Below are 21651 nucleotides of genomic sequence, written 5' to 3' on the forward strand. Positions count from 1 at the left end.
TTGAAATTTGGTTTTAGAAATTGTAACTGATTTGTCATGAAGGACAAACTAAATGTTTGTTTCATCACAAATATGGAATAATGCGTCCACTCAATAAATGCATTTAAATCAGCATTAAAAAAAATGGAAGTGTAATGTGATTGTAGCAGGAACTTCCGTAGATCAGTATGCATTGATCTTTAAATCAATATGGGTGATTCTTACAGTGGCTGTTATCCACAGCTGCTTTATACTGGATGAAAGTCTTCTCCTTACGTTAATGAGGACCAGCACAACTGGTCATTAGGATTTCTTCCGACCAGTGAAAATCTCTAGGGCAAAAAAAAAATATGCCTTTAGTAGCAATAGCATCATTTTATTAGCATAATGTATCTTAAGCAGTTATATAGTGTGACATGACCTTCAGTGGACAAGAAGAATAAAATAAATAAAATGTAAGACTGTGATGCATCTGTTGACCATGCTTTTCCATGAATTTATGTAGTTGACACAACAGGCGCTCAGGGAGATTAGTAGCATTACCTCATTGTTGCTTGTGAAACACTCGATTCCACTTGAGCGTTGTCATCATCAGCACATATCATCATTTTGTTTCTCTTGTCTGATGTGTGTGTGTCGGCTGCCATTTGTTCTGTGAGTGTAAGTGTGATCACAGCTCCGCCCCGCTTGTAAAATCAGGTGTCAACACAGAGAGAAAAGTTTATGTTTGAATCTTTTCCATAAATTCACATTTCTCAGGTGCCAACCACACAAAGCAAACAAACAAACAAACAAACAAACAAACAAACAAACGAACAAACAAAACTGTTGTGACAGCATCAATACTCCAGGTCTTAATAAATTTGTATTCGGTCATAATTTGTTGCCTTGTGACAGTGTGGGTGCTCAACACACACACACATTATTTATCTTTCACTCCAAGAAGCAGGTTGAAATGCTTGTAATTTTCTTTTGCCATATTGAAAATTTGATTTATTCAGCTTTTTGGTTTCAGGCAATTAGTGCTTAGTTTTTCAGTGCTAACTTTCTCTCGTTCTCACTCTCTCACCTGCTGCCACTTTTTTTCTTCTCTCTGTCAACCACAGGCTCCCAGTGTCTCTGCTCACACTGTAGCTGCTTTCTTTGTTTTGACTCTCTCATTGGAAATGTTGTGTTTTTTTTGTGCTTTTCTTTTCTGTTGTTGTATGTGCTTACTGGCAAAATAGGTGCTGTGATGCTATTACGGTTCTCTTTTTGGGAAAGTAGGCATCAAATGACAGTTTAAGGTTTCATAAAGAGAAATAGCTTAGGTCTGGTTTTCTAACTAGGAGTATGCTGTTTTAGACTGACAGTCTGCACAAAAGGGAATTACCAGCACTCACTCAGAAGCTCACGCAAAAAAACTAAAACAGCACAAATAAAACACGCGTAAAGAAACTAGAAAAATATGTCAGTCTTAGTTGCTAATCACAGTTATTTTCTAAGCCTTTGCCCTCTGCCTGTCACATCTCTTTATCTCTCTTTCTGACATTTTGTCTTTTGTTGTTTCTCCCCCTTTCCCTCTTTCTCTTTTCTGTATTTGTCTCTCTTGATCTCTGTAGCTCTCCATCTCTCCCACCATCATTCCCTTTTGTTCTCTCTATCAGTGGGAGATGGAGTTAAGTGCAGCTGTAGGCCAAATAGCCCAGTGATTGGCTCTCACTTACCCCTGCCTCCCCAGTGCATTCGAAATCACTGATTGCAGAAAAGCCAGTCTAAATCAAAGCCCAGCTATATAGGAAATACTTTCAAGGGAAAGGGAGTGTGTGGGGGTTAAGATTTATGTATATTTTAGCTGTGTGTGAGTCTGCGAAGCCCACGCGTTTGTACCATATAGTTTCGGACGACATAACGCTGCATTTACTGTACCTCCACCTGCTTGAACAAACAACCTGGAAACATGGTTTACATCTCAAAACCTTCAAAAAATAACTGACTCTTTGTCCTTACAGCCCCTTTTTTTCTTAAATTATCTGAGCCTTGATTCCTGACCTTTGCCATTTGTCCTGCCCTCCAGATGCCCTGAACACGAGGAACCGTCAGGTGATCTGCACCACGCTTAAAGTCCTGCAGCATCTGGTCATGTCTGGAGACATGGTGGGAGAGGCACTGGTGCCCTACTACAGACAGATCCTCCCCATTCTCAACATCTTCAAGAACATGAACAGTGAGTTCCAGCCATGCAAATGGTTGATTTTCAATTCATGTACAGATGGTGTGTCAGCATGACGTGTCTCTGTGCTTTTGTGGAGCAGTCATTGTGTAAGCTTGTCCCTTTGTGTTATAAATCATTTTTTGTGCTAGCACTGCTACTGTGTCAGTGAATTGAAGAACACTGAAGAGTCATTTACCAGTCTGTGAAAGGCAATGATAGTTTTATTCACGTGTAGTGTGTACGCCGTGTTACTGCTGTGGTTCGGTTATACCAGGGGTTCCCACAGAGCTGCTCAGTTCTGGAAAATGCAGTGCAGAAGTTAAATGTCTCTTTTTGTTTGGCTGCGAGTCTTGCGACTTCCAGACAGAATGCGTCCAGTTTTCTACCTATTCTTTTCTCTGAATCTGTTTTTCTTTTCTTCCCCCACTTAAACATCCACTTGACAGAGAAGCTCCATTTTGTCCTTTCTGCTGTCAGTCAGGCTGCATTGTGCAGGGCTGCTGAGGAGGAGACTTTGTCCTTGCTCTCTCTCTGAAAGCCCCCACCTAGGTGACACCGGGACCTGGGGAGATTGGCATCAGATAGGCTGAGCTCTTTGTGTGGCTGTGTCAAAGCACTTAGCATGGTGTGACATGATGTGGGCCCATTGAAGGCTTATAGGCATGACCAGACCCAAACACTGCTCACCACAGTCAGTAGCATGTGGAGAGTGACATTGTGAATCAGTCATTTAAACACAGGCTTTAACAGGAGAAAACACAAGGCTTTAGTCTCATAATCAATATCCAATTTGAATCTCTTGTCTCTTTAATTCGCTTACATTATCTGTTACTATTTGCTGAGGTCTAAAAAAAGGAAGGAGAGAGCTGAAAGAGATAGCGGGGAAAGACAAAGGATGGAAAAGAAAAGCCTGCCTTATTAGCGCATGGCCTTATGCAAATCTCCTCTGTAAATTAGCTGTCAAATCAATCTCCTAAACCGTTTTGAAGCGTGAGTTTCTCCGCCACGGCACAGGCTCAGCAGTTGGCCAGTGAACCCCACCAGGTACAGTTTTATCTGTGCCTGGTAGTTACTGTGCCGGTCTGTCTACCTGTCTGTCCGCTTGTCTGTCCTCCTGTCTGGCGGGCATCGATTAAACCCCAGCCAACCTCTCACCTGGCAGACGTCCCTGCTATTGACCTCTCCCAGAGAGACCAGTCTGGGCCAGAGAGGGGTCCACACAGCTGCCAAAGCACAGGACCCAATCTGCTAAACAAGGATGGCGCTTCCTGTTCAGCAATTTACAGGCATCCACTAGAGTTTCTCACTTTTTAAAGTTTAGCTGGAGTCGAGGCTGAATGATACAGAAAGTTTAACCAAAGTATACAAGTATGTATATTTAAGTAAGAACATACAGTATATATATATATATATATATATATAAGTTCAAAGATAGATACATACATAGACAGGAAGAATCTTTCCTCATGTTATTATTTCTCTGTCTGGAGCTTTGGTGTTAGATGAGCTGTCAATTCATGTCCTGCACCGCCCACTCCCTGCTAACACAGAAAGATACGACTTCAAATACAGAGAATCAACGCTTCTCTTTTCGGGACCAAACACTCTGTGAACCAGGACTCTGTGTTCTCTCTCTCTCTGTAATACACAAATATTTTAGGGCTGTTGTTCTCTCACACTCTCTCTCTCTCTCTCTCTCTCTCTCTCTCTCTCTCTCTCTCTCTCTCTCTCTCTCTCTCTCTCTCTGTCTTTGTCTGTGTCTCTTTTCTGTTTTATGTGACTTGTTTGTATCAATATCAAAGCTTTCACTGAAGTCCATCTATTATCTAATATCACTTATATACACCTCCAGCTCCATCCCACACTCAGTCGGTTGTCTCAACAGGAGCCAGCGTGCTGCTTTTAGCAGACAGACACGATCATTGTGTTTAATACACTAGAAGAAACAGAGGACTGTCTAGCAGTGTGTGGTAACATCTCCTTTTGGCTCTCCCACACTGTAACACACAGAGCTTGCAAGGCATCCCTCTTATCTCCAGAGCCACAACGGGGCCACTGTCCAGTACGTGCCAAGTGTGTGTGTGTCTACATTCGTGTACATCTGTCATGAATAGATCCGTTGTGTCCCATATGCAGCTGCTGGATTCAGTTTAGATGAAGGCCCCAGCTTTCCATCTCCATCTCTCTGTACATGGTTGTTTAGGTCTGCCAGCCTCGGGCACATAATGCTCTACCAGTCTTCTACTACAGGCTCATATATATATACACACAGGCACACACAAATACAACTGCACACTGTCCCAGTTGAGGCACAACACAATTCGACTCTGTCCCTGTCTCCCCAGTTGTTCGAGCTGTGAATCAATAGGCTGACAGCCATTGCTGTAGGGTCAGGGCTACAGTTAGATATCACCAGCATCTCATCGTGGGACAGATCCCCTAGGCTGTGTTCACACACTCCTGCTGTGTCGCTCCCACTCTGAGACAGGGTTGTGACCTGTTAAATTGGTCTGTATACAGGCCTTATCTGAGCCATTTTTCTAGGGTCAGAGCTGGGACTTAACAGCCATCTCCAAAATGGACCCTTGGGTGTCCTTTCACTCAGACAGAGCACTGGACCTTTGACCAGGAGAAACACACTCACGCTCAGCCTCTCTGGGATCCAGGCCACTGACGAAGGAACGGCTCCAACGGCCTGTTTAACTTCAGGCAGCTGAATGCCATTCTTACCACTGACACAGTAATGCGTCATTTTGAAGTGCACAATAATGAGCAATCACATAGTACCGCCGTCCTTGATGTACCCCTTTGTCTCCTGAATCAGCTCTCCCAGCTTTTGTTTGCTTTGTGCCTTTTGCCAATCAGCTGTGTGTGCTTCTGTGTGTGTGAGAGACAGTGTTGAGGATAGTGCAGGAATTCCTCCAATGTGATTTGCACGGCTCTCTTGTTTGCTTGCTGTGATGAATCTTATCCCTAATGAAATGCAACAACGTTCCTTATGAGGGAGAGATGTGCTCCCTCATCCAGCAAATTCCTCTTCTGAGCTTGAAGGAAAGAAGGAACCCATATACAGTACGTCATCTGAGTGAGAGAGAAGGAGACTGTAATTTTTAAGGCAGCAGAGTAAACTAAACAGAGAAAATATTCTGAGGTCTTGAATAGGGACCAAACAGGTGCCAATACTGACTTTATATAGTGGGTCAGACATGACCGACCCACATTAAATACAGACAAAACGAAATTATATTAAGCTTGAACCGAATAATAAAACAAACTAAAGTCAAACATTAGCAACAACAACAACAAATGTTATTATTATTATTATTATTATTATTATTATTATTATTATTATTAGTGTTGTTGTTGTTGTTGTTGTTGTTGTTGCTGAGGTTTACTGAGAACATGCACACAATCTATCTGTTTTTTGATGTGGCAACATTTTTACCTGCCTGTGTGTGTGACTGTCAGTACACAAGTACACAGCTCCCAAGTACACACTGAGAATATCTTGAAACACAACTCGCTGATAAAGGATTTGATTCCACAACATTTTTTTCATTCAGCTCCACTATTTCATAGACTACACGAGTGAAGCATCAATGGCCAAGGACTACATAAAGGGGATGTTTTTCGTGACATCCTCAGACTCTGCATGGCTGTATACTGTGTCTGAATGTAGCTGATGTTTGCCTGGAGGGCTCCTCTGGTATTTATTTGAGCCTGCACTGTAGCATTGTTGTTACTGTCCTGATGATTTTCTCCGCTTATCTGTAAGATGTAGGTCCTTAAACTCCTATTCATCACTGACAAACCTTCTCTCTGTCTCACACACACACACACACACACATTCATACATATATTGCTCACACGCGCTGCGGTGATCTGGTTCATTTGCCCTCTTTTATCTTCCTGCGAGGAATGTGGCCAGCTATGATAAGGTCTCACCCACATGCACTGCTGAGCACACACGCAAACACACACTCACACACACAGTCTTGTCTTGCGTCAGTTGTAAGGACATTTACTCACATAATGCATTCTCTAGCCACTTGCCCTAACCTGTGTGTTAACCCCTGAAATGTTAACCCTCAAACAGCCCTTTGAAGTTGTGAGGAGGCCGGTTTTGAACTAGAATTTGTCCACACAAACATAGAAAGATCTGTACACGTGCACACAAGGGTTGTGATAGTGGCTCTTTGTCTTTTTCTTTGCTTCGGTGACTGGTGAGGTTTTTGTGTTGGTAACAGATGCAGCGCTGTGGCTGGCCACTCTGTCTTCCCCCATGGGTCTAGTTTATCTGTGTATCACATGACACACACATGCACACACGCATACACAGGCTCACCGCTCATGCTGGACGCCTTTATGAATATGGTGGATCAGTTACAGTCCATGCTGATCAGTGGGATGGAAATAAACAGGAAGAGCAAGCTGACCTCGTAACCTCTCCCGGACAGAAGGATGGGGGACAGTCAGGAACAAGAAGGCACAGACTTTCCATCAACTGTGGATTGTGCATGTAACTGCCATACTATGATATGGATATCATCATCAACGCGCACAAAGGCTAAATCAAATCCAGAGAATTTTTTTCCTACTCGTTTTAATCTGACAGAAGGCCAAGCGTATGCCAGTGTATTCAGCCACCTGTGCTCTTGTCCACAATACGACATAATGCTTCCAGTTACTGCCAGAACACTGCACTGTTGCGTATATGGTGTTGAAGTTAATTCCTGGGGATTCCCATTCACAAACATTTGCTTTATTTAATGACCTTTTCCAGCTGCCGTCGTGAAAAATTAATTCACTGCCACGCTTTCACTGTGTACATAGCGACACAACGGAGGGGAAGATGCCCCCCGCCCCCACTCGACCAAACAGCCCCCCCCCCCCACGCCCCCTACTCACACATGAAAACACACACACACATAAACCCGTGGCCCCAATATAATCCATCATCCTCCACAGACACACAGAGCTCCTTGTCCCCGCGGACGACAGAACACACACTTCATCCTCAGCCCCTGTCTCTTCTTCCATGTACCCCTCTCCAACAGGAGATATCTATCTATCATGCAATCACAGCCTGCCAAGACCCCTCCGCTATTAAAATACAGAAAGAGTGGGAGAAACAGAGAGAGAAAAGAGAGATGGAAGGAGAGATAGCACGAGTGACTGAGAGATGAAATCCAGGTAATACCAAGCTCGTGTGTTGTTACTTGCTCTACCGTTAGCATGCTTCACAGCACATAATGACTTTTTCCTTCTCTCCTGAAGCTTAAGAAAAGACAGTTGAGGAAAATAGTGGAAATATATTGTTATATTAATGCAGCCGCCACCCCATCTCCTCCTCCCCCACCTCCCCTATCTCTCTCCACTCCTGTACTCCTTCCGCCTGCGGATATGCCCACCTGGCTCTGTTAATTTCTATTGTCAGCAGGTCTGAGGCAGTGCAGCCAATCAGGTGTGAGCGTCAGCCCTTGGGCCTGCAGTCGCTCTGCGGCTCCAATTTAAAGGTCAGCTGATAAGCAGCCAGATTCATGCATAATCTGGGCTGCTCTGCAGGCAGACAGGCAGACTGCTCAACGAAAACACACACATTTACACACACTCAACAGACGTACACATCATCCATTTGGTCCATGATTGACCCTCTCAAACTTTACTTTGCGGACTTGTGATGGACACGTTTCACTTTTGCTTTTCCAGCTGGAACATATTTGTGTCTCTATTGTTCCATCAAGTTATATAATGTACTTTTACTAATTGCTTGAGAGAATCGCCTCAGTAAGAACTTGGCTTTGTGTTTGTTGATTTGTTCATTAATTTGTACATAGTGCCTTCTGTAATGTGAAGCACTTAGGGGAATTATGGGAGCAGCTCTTTAAATGGCACAGAGCCCTAAATTTGGCAGTGTGCTTAAAATGAAATAGAAATTGGCGTCTTCGCACAGGCAGTTTGCAACTTTAACAAAGCTCCTCTTCGATTGCTGCAGTGTGCGGAGGATGACCAGCAGAACTTGCACGGCCTTGCTCGCCTCCCCCGCAATTCACTGCAGCTGGTCAGCAGTATGATTTGATTGCTTTATTTCTGATTATATCATTTCCTTATTACGTCATTGTTATTTCCCATGCCCCTTCATCTGGCATAGCAAACCAGCAGACCTTAATTCACATTAAGTAAAATGGCATTTCAGTGCCGCAGTTGACAACACTTTGGCAGCTTTTTTGCAAATCCTCCAAATTAAATTTTGTAGAAAAGGATACTGGAATGATGGTGATCACATGGAACGTCTTAAAAGTGAGGTTCCCTGTCATACTTTGACCTCCTGCATGTCTGAATGGACAAATGCAAATTTGGTGTTTGTTCATTTATGTTTGAGAAATCCAAGAGCATCCAGGTGGTCATTTACAATTAAATTTAGCCTTTCCTCCAAGAGAGTTCCAGATGGATAATGCTTCAAACCAAATGGAATAAAGTAGAAAAAGGCATCTTCTATTGCTAAAAACCCATCCAGTGTGATTCCATGTTCCCATGGGTTCCTTGTACACATACATATCCAGACTAGTCATAAATGCCTAAAAAGGGCTAGTACGCCTGTTTTCATTGGGCTCATTCAATGGACTAAATCTTTAAAATTCATTGGTTGACTAGAAGTAAGGAGAGGAGAGTAAGGAGAAATCCTCTGAGTCAGTGTTGAGCTTTCAGATGGATAGTGTCAGGTTTAGCACATAGTTTCTTGTAATCTGTAGACGACAACGTATGCATTCGTATTATGGAACCAAAAATCTCAGTGGGACTCCTTTCATTCCTTCTAATCCAAGTAGCACTCAATTACCTAATTGGATGAGTTATGAGGGTCCTTTTCCTCTCTTCATTCCCTCCCATCTCAATGAGATTAACACACTCTGTAATTAATGAATTTGGGGCACTTTGAAACGATTTGCTGGATTGTCCGGGCTCCCGGGGCCTGACATGTGTAACACAATTATCGAGTTGTCGAAATTAGACAATAGAGTAAGACAAATAGTGTGAACATTATCTGTGTTTGCGAAAGGCAGGTGATCGTTCCAGTCTGAACGTGGATCAGGTTGATGGGGCAGATTTTCCCTTCAGAGTCTCTGTGTGTGCTGTGTGTGTGTGTGTGTGTGTGTGTGTGGTGGGGGGGTAGCCAGCCATTTGATAGCCAAAGAGCGACTGCTTTTTGATGTAATTGGATGTGTATTCTTGTGTATGAATCTGTGTCCTTGGGTGCGCCTTTGTGTGTGTCATGACTTCCTAGTAGCGAGCAGGGAGCTCTCCTGCAGCCTCTCACCACATCATTGTGTTTGACATCTCCGCGGGCAGCCAGCGACAGAATGCTGGTGTGTGTGCAGACATTTGTCCAGCCCGCTTTGGATCAGCATTCGCACCCTGCGCCAGGTTGCCTGTCAGCTTTCATAAACAGCCACACCTTCGCAAACAGGCCCCGCCGCTTGAAAGTGAAAAAAGGCACAGTTTCGCAAAACAAATAACAAATAGCATTTCTACAGTCTACCCAACTTATTGTCCCAGGCAAGGACACACACAATAAACAAGTAAAATAAAATAGATTTTTATTACCTGTGTCAGGGTACAATGCTGCTTCCCCTTGCTTGTCAGATGTGGGCAGAAAGGTAAGTATACTGAGAGTAAAAGAAAAGAAAAAAATCTGATATGAGCAGATCTTTTAAAAATATTATGTAACCTCAGTTTTCAGGGATGACAGTTATACCTCGGACACTCTCATGGACTATTATATCTCATGAAAATGTATTAATGTAAAGAAAATATGGAGATCTCCAGGAGGGACATTGTACCGGTCACTGTTTGCGAATTACTCGAGATTGTCAAGTGAGTCCTCAGCCAGGCATTGTCTGTCATAATTCCTCCACACCTGTCATTTTTGGGGTCTGTCTCCTGTCTGTCTGTATCTTTAGAGACCTGCTCCCCCATTACTGCCCCTTCTCAGCACGTTTCCCTGACAGAGGTAACCTTATCGCCTCCATTCTCACGCAGGCATGTCAGCATGCGCCAGTCACAGTCCTCACTATCTCTAATGGATGTAATTGAAGCCTATTCTAACACTGCACTGCACACTATTTCTCAAGACACCCCCCCCCAAAACCCCCTCACAACATTCCCCCTCCAGCTCACACAAATCCCCATAAGGTTGTCTCAGCCAAGTCTTGTCCCACGTCCAGACAACAGTTTTTAGCTGGCTCCTATCTCTAATGTTTCCATCTGGCTCCGCGGCTCATATTCCCCCAGCCATCACAAAATATGAGTATAGAGTACTATACAACCAGAGTGCAGCACAAAATCTGATATCCATTATTTGATGAGGAAGACTCTCACAAAATGATTGCTGCCATTAAACTAAAATGAATTAGAGGCTGCTGTTTAAGTTATAATTTTCCCATCATTCATTAAGCCTAAATACAAAATGATTGCATTTTCAAATTAAAAGAAGCAACGTTTTTCCTTGCCATAAATGAGTCGCAACAGTTGGCAAATTTTAATGGGTATGCCAAAAAAAAAAAGAAAAGACTCTTATTGGTTGTGTTCAAAGGTAGTAATTTATTCATCCTGTTCATATTCATTCATCCCTATCATGTTTTACATACATTAACAATTGTACAGACTCTGTTAGACGTAAAGGCTAATCATACATTTAATAACCAGATCAGCAACATGGATCAGCGGTTAGTGTTTTCTAAGCAGAACTACAGAGCAAAATAATTAAGGCAGAAGGGGTCATGTTGACCCTGCAGAACTGCTAAACTGCATGTGTGGGCATATTCAGTCACAGCAGTATTACAGAGAATTCTTTTTGTTGCTGCTATTCTTATCTTTTACTTTTGAAACTTAATTAACTGGTGAAATAATACCGCTTGTTTTATTTGGCTCTTTATTCGCTTTGCTGTTCTCAATTAGGACAGTACCTGAGGTGTGTGACGTCCATACCATCCTGTCTTAGAAGAGGATGCTTTAGTGTCTTTGTGTGTGTGTGTATGTGTTTTAGCTTGTTCATGTACGTAGTAAATGAAAGCCGATCCCCTGAACCAGATGTTGCCTCATTATGTTTGACCACCCACTAGGAGGAGAGGGACTGGGGTCACGGAAAAGAACGGCTTTTATTTTACCATACAGTCAGTCAGAGATGCTCAGGGACCTGCAGGCGCACAACCAGAACTACCCAGATAAACATCCTCATTTTCTTCCTGTCCACTTGTGTCTACAGTAGAGCAACACATCACCTCCCTTCTCCTCACAAAATCACAAAACTAGTATTACAGTTCATTGTGCTATGAAGCTTTTGTTCCCTATCACAAATACTAGCAATAATACAAAGAACATTTGTTTTGATATTTAAAGATCTAATTCTTCCTATTTTATATTAAGAGTACAATATTTGATACTTTTTTCACTGGGAATTTTTGTCATGATATCTATTCAGCAAATAAACATGGTTGTCAGCACATTGGGCATTTTCACATTGGGGCCCTAATACTTAAATCTCCATTTTTCACTGACCCGCTCCTAAATTTATCTCTTGTGGCCACTTAATGGCAGCTTTGAGTGTTTTACTCCATAAAAACTACATTTGACCAAACAGCATTTTCTGAGAAATAGCGGTGGTGCCCTGAAGACAGGACTTTCAAGCCTCAGATATATGGACATATTTAAAAAGAAAAGAACCGAACAAGATCCAAGTCACCTGTAAGCTGCACGACGTGTTGTTACACTGCATGACAAACATGACAAATCTCTCAAATGTATGACAGGACACAACCTGATTCTACTACATTCAGTTCCAAGACCAGTAAAATCCAAACAAATGCGGCTTATGAATGTGTTTGCATGCAAGCTGCCAGCTAACGGTGTGCTCAGAAATTAATGGAGCCACTTGCAATTTTTATCTGCAAAGAATGTGCTTCAAGCACTTACGCTGTTCACTGCTGCAACATTACGAATGGTTAAAATTCATTTAATAAAGAAAAGATTAATATTTAAATAGGCTCCTGGCAACGCACAGTATTATAATTTTGAATGCACATTGCACATTGTTTGCATAATTAATTCATTGCAGCTTCATCTGTAAATAATATTGTTACCACACCAGTCGCCCAGGCATAGAAGACCACTATCAGGACCTCTGTATTGGGGTGTGTGTGTGTGTGTGTGTGTGTCTGTGTGTGTATAGCAGGGCGCACAGTCACTGCTGCGCAAACACTGACAAAATTCCCACAGTACTGCCTTATTTACTCTTAGGATCTGTTCTGTCACACAGGCATGCATGCAGGGACACACACACATACACATTGAGGGGATATAAACATCAAAATGTCCGCTTCACACCACCACATGGAATGTACAGCATGCTTGCTATGATCTACATGAGATCATGTTCTATCAGTTATTTCTTAGTGTCGCTCAAAAGCTCTCATGTTGCTGATGGCCTTGAAACCTAACATACTTCAGTACATGAGGGATGTAACTCTGCAGCTGAACTGTGATGAATTCCAGATGATATTATCACAGTGTTTTTGAAAACATTTGTACAAAAATTTCAAGAAAAAGTGGAAAGAGCAAAATCAATCAGTTCATTCAGAGTCACTACAAACAATTTGAGTCTAAGTATTAACAGTAAACGTCTAAATAATTAGCTGCAAAGTGGCACAAAGCTCACTACTCTTACTGTATAAATACCACTGTCAATGCTGGTTGTTAAACATGAAACAGTCCTTTTTTTCATTTTATTGCAGCCGTTTTCTTTGTTTGTGTGTGTTTCCAACAAAGACCGTGTCCATGTTGCAGCTATGTAAACAAAACTCTGTAGGGTGGAGGATGCTGAATACCTTCTGTGGTGGTTTATACACATCTGGTGTTTCCAATTCTTCTGTGTTCTTCTTCTGTAGTTGATAACGGCACAAGGCAGACCCTAAACACTACATCCTGCAAGAGGGGCCACATAATTAACTCTGTCTAACCTCCAATAGCAACCAAGGTTTTTACGTGATCCCTCATCCTCTGTGTTAGCATCCACCTCTCCTAACTCTTTTCTGCCCTTAAATTCTCTCTGCCTTCACCTCTGTTTTTTTTTCTGTCCCACATTACTGGAACCATGCGTGGTTTTCACTTTTCGTTCATTGTAGCCTATGTGCTAAAAGCCTTGGCCTCTTTGTTCTCCACTGCAGGCCACCCATAATGCTGTTCTAGTGTTGAGCTCAGCGAGATGAATAATTCACCCGGCGGACTGTGGCAACTCTTGTAACGTCCTGACCCCCTACCCCCCCCCCCTCAGCCCACTGCACGCCTGGGACATTTTACACACTCCCGAAGGAGACGCACCCATGAATCTCCTCTCCTCTCCACTCACCTCAGCCCCTCTCCTCTACAGCACCTCCTCCCATCAAATATTTAGTCAGTGTGGATGGAGAGGTGAACATCCCTGGCTCCCCCATGGCTTTCACTCACTGTCTCACCTCATCTCTCTCCCTCACACGCTACATGTCCTGCTGTTCTTCTCAGCTCTCTCTTTACGCACAGAGGCAAAAGGGAGATGGAACGAGGTGATGAGTGCCTGAAACATTTAGGTTTCTCCCCCCTCCCTCGTGTGGCCTTGTCAAACATACTGAAATCTCTGCTCCGTGCTGGAGAGAGAGCTGTAATGATGGCCTGCTACTGTCTAGAGTAAAATCTGTCCTAGATAGATGCTTTGTAGATCATAATGCTTAGATACCAGACTCATCTATTCCCTTTATTGTTTGTAATAATAACAATACTACCCAGTGGCCTGCAGACACCCTCAGGATGCAGTCCCACATAGCCACATATTTTCTCTCTGAAAGAAACACAAAGGCTGAAATATGAGACACTCTCTCTTTGAGTGTTTTGTGTGTGTCAGAGTTCTGTTGGCGGTCGATATGCTTGTCACTCAAGATGATGTGTAGGGCGAAGGCAAGAGCGTGGCTATGTCCTGTAGGACTGCCACACACGTTCACATCATCAAGGCCCAGGAAACCACTGATTTTATCAATCAGCTTCTTACTATAAGAGATGGAGTCCTATGGTATCACACCATTTTTCGGACAAATTTCTGAACAGTTTTGTTTTGCCCTTTCAGTTGGTTTGAAGAGGGTGTGGCTCAGTTTGAAAAGGTGATATCATGCATGCAGTCCTGGAGTCTTCGCTGGTTGCCTGGCAACTTCATGGCGACAGCAAGACTCGAGGAAGTCACTCCGTATGGCTTAGAAATGGTTAGGCATATGAACCCCTGTACAACCACAACATGTTGTTTTTACACTTTGATTTTTGTACATATTAAACAAAACATGTTAATTAGTGAGCTTTCAGGGGCTAGTAGGCAGAATTTATTACCATTGGACAGAGCCAGCTTAACTGTTTCCCTCTTATACCAGTCTTTGGTAAGCCAGTTGGCTGCTGGCTGTAGCTTCATATTTACTGTACAGATGTGAGAGTGATCGTGAGAGTGGTATTAAGGGCATTCCCCAAACCGTCGAACTATTCCTTTAATAAATATTAATAATGATAAACTCCTATGTTGATTAATGCTTATTTAGTCATTCCTATTTAATGTTTTAGAGAACTACTTGATTTGAAACCAAAATTGTAGGGGCTTTAGCACATACGTGTGTGTTGGTGGTGTTGCATGCGGGTACATAAGCTCAGAATTTCTGCTCGTGTTCAGAGCATGTGTGTTGGCCCCTGCAGGGTCACAACGTCTCCTGTGTGTTTGTCATCACAGCTTTTGTTCCCCACAGCCCTGCTATTCTGAGCAGAGAAAGGTCATCTTCCCCTCAAAGACCAGCACCTTAAGGATGCTTAGATCATAACCGCACACAAACTGGTTTCTGTATCGTGAGGCACAAGGGTCTCTGTTGTTGATGTTTAACATTTTGTGTTATGCTCGCTTATGTGTCAGTGTGTAAAGTAGACGTAGAGGGTTTATGTCAGATTCCTGTGTCTATTTAGGATCAGCTACAGTACATGTTATACTACAGCTTAGGAATGGTTCTTACATGAATATTTACATTATAACATATGGAGACTTGTACTGTTTCAGTGTTTTTCATGTTATGTGGCAAGTATTTGTTGTGCTTTCATTTAGGGTGTGGTGTGTGTGTAGTGGTTGGTTCTGAGGCCACATTGAAACAGATGCTGTAGTGTAATTTAAGTTGGATTTGAAACTTCTGTTCTTGTTGGTGAGTACTGGGGTATGTGACAGTGGAAGCAGGGTCATATGCTCCCTTCTCTATTTCTGTCTCTCTGTGTTCCCCTGACACATGAGGGCAAGCTGGTTGATGGTTCGTGGAAAACTGACCCGTGCAGCATAACATCCCTGCCCCTCACCCTGCACATATGATGAAGTGACCCTGTATTCTTGCATGAGGCCTCCCCCTCACTGGAAAATACAGGCTTTCGTCACCTGAATCCATATGTGCGGAGAGATGGAGCTAACAGCTGCTTTAGAGTGACTGGGAAACAGCTACAAGGATACACACCTTCAGCTTGAGGAGCGAATTAGAGAGGAAAGCATATGCTGCGGAAGGTTATGCGAGACTGTGCAATTTGGAGTTCAACTCTCTCGACTGCAAGAAAGATGCTTTCAGCCTGAGAATGGAAGTTTATCTGCTGATGAATGCAAGTCGCAGTACATTGATTGGAGCATTTAAGAGTGTGTGTGTCACCTTTACTTGAGAGTCTCCTGATATTTTAAAACCAGTACCCCATCAAAAAGCAGATTCGCATATTGATTAAGCCAGGACTTTTAAAGTCCTCACCAAGAGGGCATCTCTGAATGGTTGTAGGGGTATACATGAGTAATGTTGTAACAGCTATGGATGATTTGAATTGAGCTGCCTGCTAGCAAGGGATGCTGTGCCCTCTCCAAATTTGTGAGTTTGTGTTTTCCTGTGTGTATAAACAGAGATTTGGTTTCCCATATGGCTGTATGTGTGTGTGTGTGTGTTTATACTACCTAGAGCAGCAGTTACCGCAGGGTGGGCTTTTATTAAAGAGTTGTAATGAGTGAGAGCCATCATGAGCCAGCTCGCCTATTGATTACCTATAAAGAGCACTCAGTGGAGACGTGCTGTGATCCATAGATAATGCTTTGCACAGGGAGGCTCAACTTAGCCTGGTTTCAAACCTCTGAGTTGTCGCCCACATCTCAAATTTTGTTGAGCAATTCAAATAGATCCAGTGTTGCTCTGGCGATCCGGCTGTTTTCCAGGTTAGAGAATCTACTGAGCCAATCAAAGTGTTTGTGTATGGGACTGAATGGTGAAATGGTGACTTTATCAAGCTGTGTCAAATCAGATCAGTTTAAACATAATTAACCCCAGCTGTTTTAAAATCATTGAAATATCTGAATTTTTTTGTTAATTATGTAGCATAAACTTGCCTTCCCAGTAGAAGACATCATTCTCTGTGACATTGCTAAAGCCATGCTAACTGTATACTGGCTATTTGAGCCTTGGTATTGACTGAACATGATGTCAAAGGAGGCAGACATGTCTTTCAGCAGTGTCTGTTCAGAGCAAAATCAGATCCTCCCACAGAAATCAGCTAACAAGAAGGCAATCAGACTTCGATCTTAACATCAGGCTGGGTTCAGCTACCAACACAACGTCAGCATTGCAGTACCAAAGGTGTCTGCACACTTCTGCATAGCAACAGCAACGAAAGTCCAAAAACCACACACAGAATACATCTATTGTGAAAGGGTTACCTGGTATTTGAATGCTGCAGCACTAATGTATTGTGAGGCCTACCTCTTACAAACAACTGATTAGTTTGTCAGTGCGTGACATTGAATTGTTCTGTTCATAAGACTGCTATAAGCTTTGCCTTTCGACATCATTTAGTAGTTCTGTGTTTGTGGAAAGGCAATTGGAAATGTAACCAAGCAAAGAAGAACAGCTTCAGTCCAGGGTGATTGCAAAGGAGGCCACCCACTTGAATTTCTGCACAATAATAAGAGGGCCATGGAAAAATAAGTTCAGAGCATCTTTGACAAAACAGATCATTCATTCGACATCAAACGGACTGAGCAGAGAGGCCATTTCAGTAATAAATTCTTACCTCAGTATTATGTCTACATAGAAGTAAGAAAGCTCTTTTGTCTCGGACAAAACAATCTTTGTGTAGGTCTGAATAATTGTATTCAGCATTCTTCTCTATTTTCTGAAGTTTTACAAACCAAACAATCGTTTGCTTCACCAAGGAAATAATTCATAATGAATATAATTATTAGTTGCAGCCTTACATAAACTAGTTAAAACCAGCTCAACCAGCTATGACAGTTAAATGTTGCTTACACATAATGTAAGACTTATATACTCACTACTCACCATAGAGCAAACAACTGAGTATTTATTCTGTAGGATGCAGTGAATGAGTAAATATCATATTGTACTTAGCCCCAGTGTGAGGTTCAATAGACATTTTTTTTAAATAATGACACTGTCAGTTGAAATCATAACACAGTCTTTCTTGTTGTTGGTATTATCTAAACCATGCCCCATAGCTGATTTGCTGCCAGACTCTATCAACTATTGTTTGATGTTCTCCCGACTAATGTAGCAAAACCTGTACTTACAAGATGTATTGTTGGCTGGTGTGTGCAAGGCTACATCTAAGGTACAGTAGGCTTACACCTTTAGTATCAAGGCTTGTTTGGCTAGCCCTTACAAGGTTTTTGCCCTAATGAACCTGACCTTCTAGTAGGCTTGAATCTAACGGTCTATAAATCTGCTGGAAGTGAAATATGAGCTCTAATCAGAATATATCCACATGAGTGTTTGTGCTGTTTTATTGGTTTCCAAGTAAAATCTGTCATTTAAACGAGGGTAGGAAACATAACACGAGTCTTGGGGAACAAGGAATTGTGTCTTCCTGATATATAACATGGCTACAATGAATTTTGCACACAACATGACCTCTTACAAAGTGAATTCTGTAACAGATTCTAAAACTGATTTTCTAAGGTCATGTTGATTTACAGTGGTGGTGAATCTACTACGCTTGCCAGTAGATCATTTTGGAGATGAGAAACCGCTGCAACAGCTCTGGGAACGAACAGAAAACATACACTATGTGTAAGTACAGGCAGATACAGAGGTCTCCCCTGAGGCTGGAGATCGGGTGGTGAGATTGAGAAGTCACCCCATCGCTAGTGATCCATGCAGGTCGACACACAACCCAGCAACCCCTGGAGAAACTGCACAAATGCACAGTATCATTACAACACACACACACATGCCTCAGACAGTTCATTTTAATGCAAATAAGTGTTTGCCCCTCTTCTGGGAGGAGAGCTTGGCAGACTGCATTTTCTCCTCTCTGTCATATGGAGGATCTAGATTGTATAGTGAGCTCTCGGGTAGAACCAAGCAGCCATGAGTACATACAGCGCATTGCTTGCTTGAACTGATTTATTGAATTTTATGTTAAGTACCAGGCAGTTTTTATTCTGGCTTGTTGCATATGCACTTTGTTCACAGAGGAAGATGCAGTCATGCTCATACTGAAATATGTGTATTTACATTGTCTCAAATGTGCTGTGTGTTTTAATTGTGTAGCGTCACAAAGTTGCTGTATTGTTATGCTGATATATGGTCCACTCTATTCTGTATGCCTGCAGCATTACAGATGAGGCTAGATTCTTCTGCCCTCCCAGCGGGGCCTTTGTCCTCAAAAGGATGGAGGCTCCTCACTTCATCAGATGAATTACAGCCAATTAAATGTGCCCGTTATCACCCATTAATTACCGCCACCACTTCTCCTAGAAATAGGCCTGACCAAGCAACGGCTGTGGACGTGAAATTGACCCAAATACATCAAGATGAGTTTCCATTTTTTACCTCTTTAATCAGCTCTCATCAACAGAGGCCCATCATTGAACCAAGTCATCTTTCACATTGATTCCCAGTGAGATGTGTACTGCCGGGTTAGCATGCAAGCGAACGGTACGTATGCGCACGTAGCTGCGCATAGATGCATACATGTGCTCAGCTAAGTGTGTACATGTGCATTCATATGCACGTTTCTAAGCCTACACGCACACGCTGTATGTGTCCTGCAGCACGTGCATGTGTTGTGTGCGTGTGCTGGGTTATTTGAGGTCAGAGCTGATGGAGTGGGCTCCCTGAGAGACAGGCAGTGGCCCTGAAGGATTGACACTCTGTGACACCTCTCTCCGTCAGCCTGATTAGTCACCTCTTTGATGTAGCAGCCTATATTAAGGCTCTTATGTGGAAGATAGCCTGACACTTGCCAGCTGAAAAAGGCTGATTGAGACAAATACGGAATCTCAAGTTGTATGAGCAACATAATACTGCAACACCTTCTCTCATCACTGGCTCAGATTGCAACCACTTTCTGCCTCTTGGGTGTGGTGCAGATGTGTTGGACTGTGTATGGCCACCTGTCTGTTCTCGGCCTTTTGGAAATGCTGTGTGCTGGGCACTTGTAGAATGAGTGGAGTTTCAGGGAATGTTAGTAACATTTCCTCCCTGTCTACTTTTTTTCCTCTTTCTCTTTCTTATATTCTCTCTTGTACTTTCTCCTTCTTTACAAGCTCAGGGGAGTCGACAGCTGCCCCTTAACCCAGAAATCAGGCATTAGAGGAACAGCCTGACAATTAGCCTGCTATTGTCTCACTGGGACGGGATCAGAGTAGCAAGGCAGACAAAGAGCAGAAAAAAAAAGAGAGAAGGAGAGAGAGGTTCACGATGAATTCCTTCCCCGGGAACATTTGAAGAACATATTTAGGGCTTCACGTTTTTCTCTCAGAGGTGTGTTTTCACGAGATTCCAAGCACCTCAGAGAAAGTGGCACAGTAAAATTCATTTACACTTTCTGGCGAAGTGTGTGGCACTGTGACCTAGTAAATATTGTGAGGGAGCAAATTGGTACTTCCACTCCTGATTCCAAACCATGCCACATCTCTTTATTTTGGAGCAGTGTATGCACAGAGCAGGGTTATGTAAAATTGGATGATGCAGCACAGCTAATGCGATAGCTTCTTCCATTTTGCACTGTCGGCACTGTCGAGACGATTTGCAGTTGGGCAGCTGTGGAAATTCGCATCGAAATTCACGTAAATTGAACTCCATGCCAAAGCAGGGAATTAATTTACTTCACCTCCACTCATGATGAATGATGTGACAAAATGCGGTACACAGCGTATACAACGCTGGCTCCAAGCTAGCAGAAGCTCTGCTTGAACTACTTGTAATAATAAGCCAAAACCATCTGTCCTAACTCCTTAAGTGTAGATGTAGTATCATGTTCAAACTGAGCTGCAAATAGTTAGGTTACCTGGCATGACATGAAATTTGGTGTGGATATTCATTGTCCTCAGAGGATAATTCAGTATGAATTTTAGTAAGCAATCATTTTTTCTTTTGTTCTCACCATCAGGCCAAATTGTCATATTTCAAAAGACATATCACGGTGTAATGGCCAAGAAACTTTCTCATTTCACTCATGCTGTCAAGAGGATAAACCTTTTTAGTTTAATAACCTGAGGGCCTTTAGTCCAGCACCACACGTCTTCTTCACATACTGATGAAGATACACTTTCACTCTGAAAGAAGCATTTTTGACATATGAAGTGTTAAGAAGAGAGCAAAGGGAGAGATGAGGTGAGTGATGAAGTGAAAAAGAGGAAAAAGTCTCAACCTGCTGCTATTCATGGCTAAGGGCATCGGTGTAGAAAGTAACTTTGTATGAGTGTGTGTGTGTGTGTGTGTGTGTGTGTGTGCGTGTGCGTGTGTGTGTACATGCACATGTCTGAGGAATCAAACTTCCTTGCAGTTCTGTTAGTTCCATGGTTGTAGGAAACATTTTACAAGATCAAAGCATTTAACACTCCCGAGGCCTGGGCACTAGCCAGCTTCCTCCCAGTGTGGTTCTTCACACACACACAACACACGCACACACAGACACACACACACACACACACACACACATATATACAGCGATACATCCACACATACTAGTTCATCCAGCTTTTACCCAGCACATCTCCAGGGATTTTACAGCACTGAAGTCACCCAAACATTCCACCTGGAATGGACGGCCCCCAGGTTCTGAGATAAGCCGAACATAGTTGAAGCCCCTCAGCTGTCGTCTCCGGAGCAGCAGCCACGGCAGAGTGGTATCAGCTCGAACACAGCAGCCGCGTTCCCACCCTATCTCTCTTCCCCTCCCCCCCAAGGTGCTCTTTGACAGAAATAATTGAGGCAGGGAGGTGGTGGGAGGTTAATGAAGCACTCCCAACACACTGGTGACCTTTCCCTAGCCCCTGCGCAAATCATCGCAGCACAGTTTTTTGGACATTTTTAAATGAAAGCCTTTAAATAATTTATCTAACTATAGTTCCCGGAAGGCCCTTCATTAGAGATTGGCCGTGACATTTCCCTCCT

The 21651-nt window shown here is 42.9% G+C and overlaps 1 protein-coding gene across 1 annotated transcript in view; it reads left to right on the forward strand.

Annotated features, from left to right (window-relative positions):
• pacrg (PARK2 co-regulated) overlaps positions 1 to 21651 on the forward strand; it is a 119134-nt gene that overhangs the window by 65513 nt on the left and 31970 nt on the right. Inside the window, exon 4 of the mRNA XM_041061104.1 lies at positions 2036 to 2185. Coding sequence (XP_040917038.1) covers positions 2036 to 2185 — 150 coding nt within the window. The remainder of the gene's footprint in view (positions 1 to 2035; positions 2186 to 21651) is intronic.

The sequence above is a fragment of the Toxotes jaculatrix genome, chromosome 17 (genome assembly GCF_017976425.1).
Source record: "Toxotes jaculatrix isolate fToxJac2 chromosome 17, fToxJac2.pri, whole genome shotgun sequence".
NCBI classification, from domain to species: Eukaryota; Metazoa; Chordata; class Actinopteri; family Toxotidae; genus Toxotes; species Toxotes jaculatrix.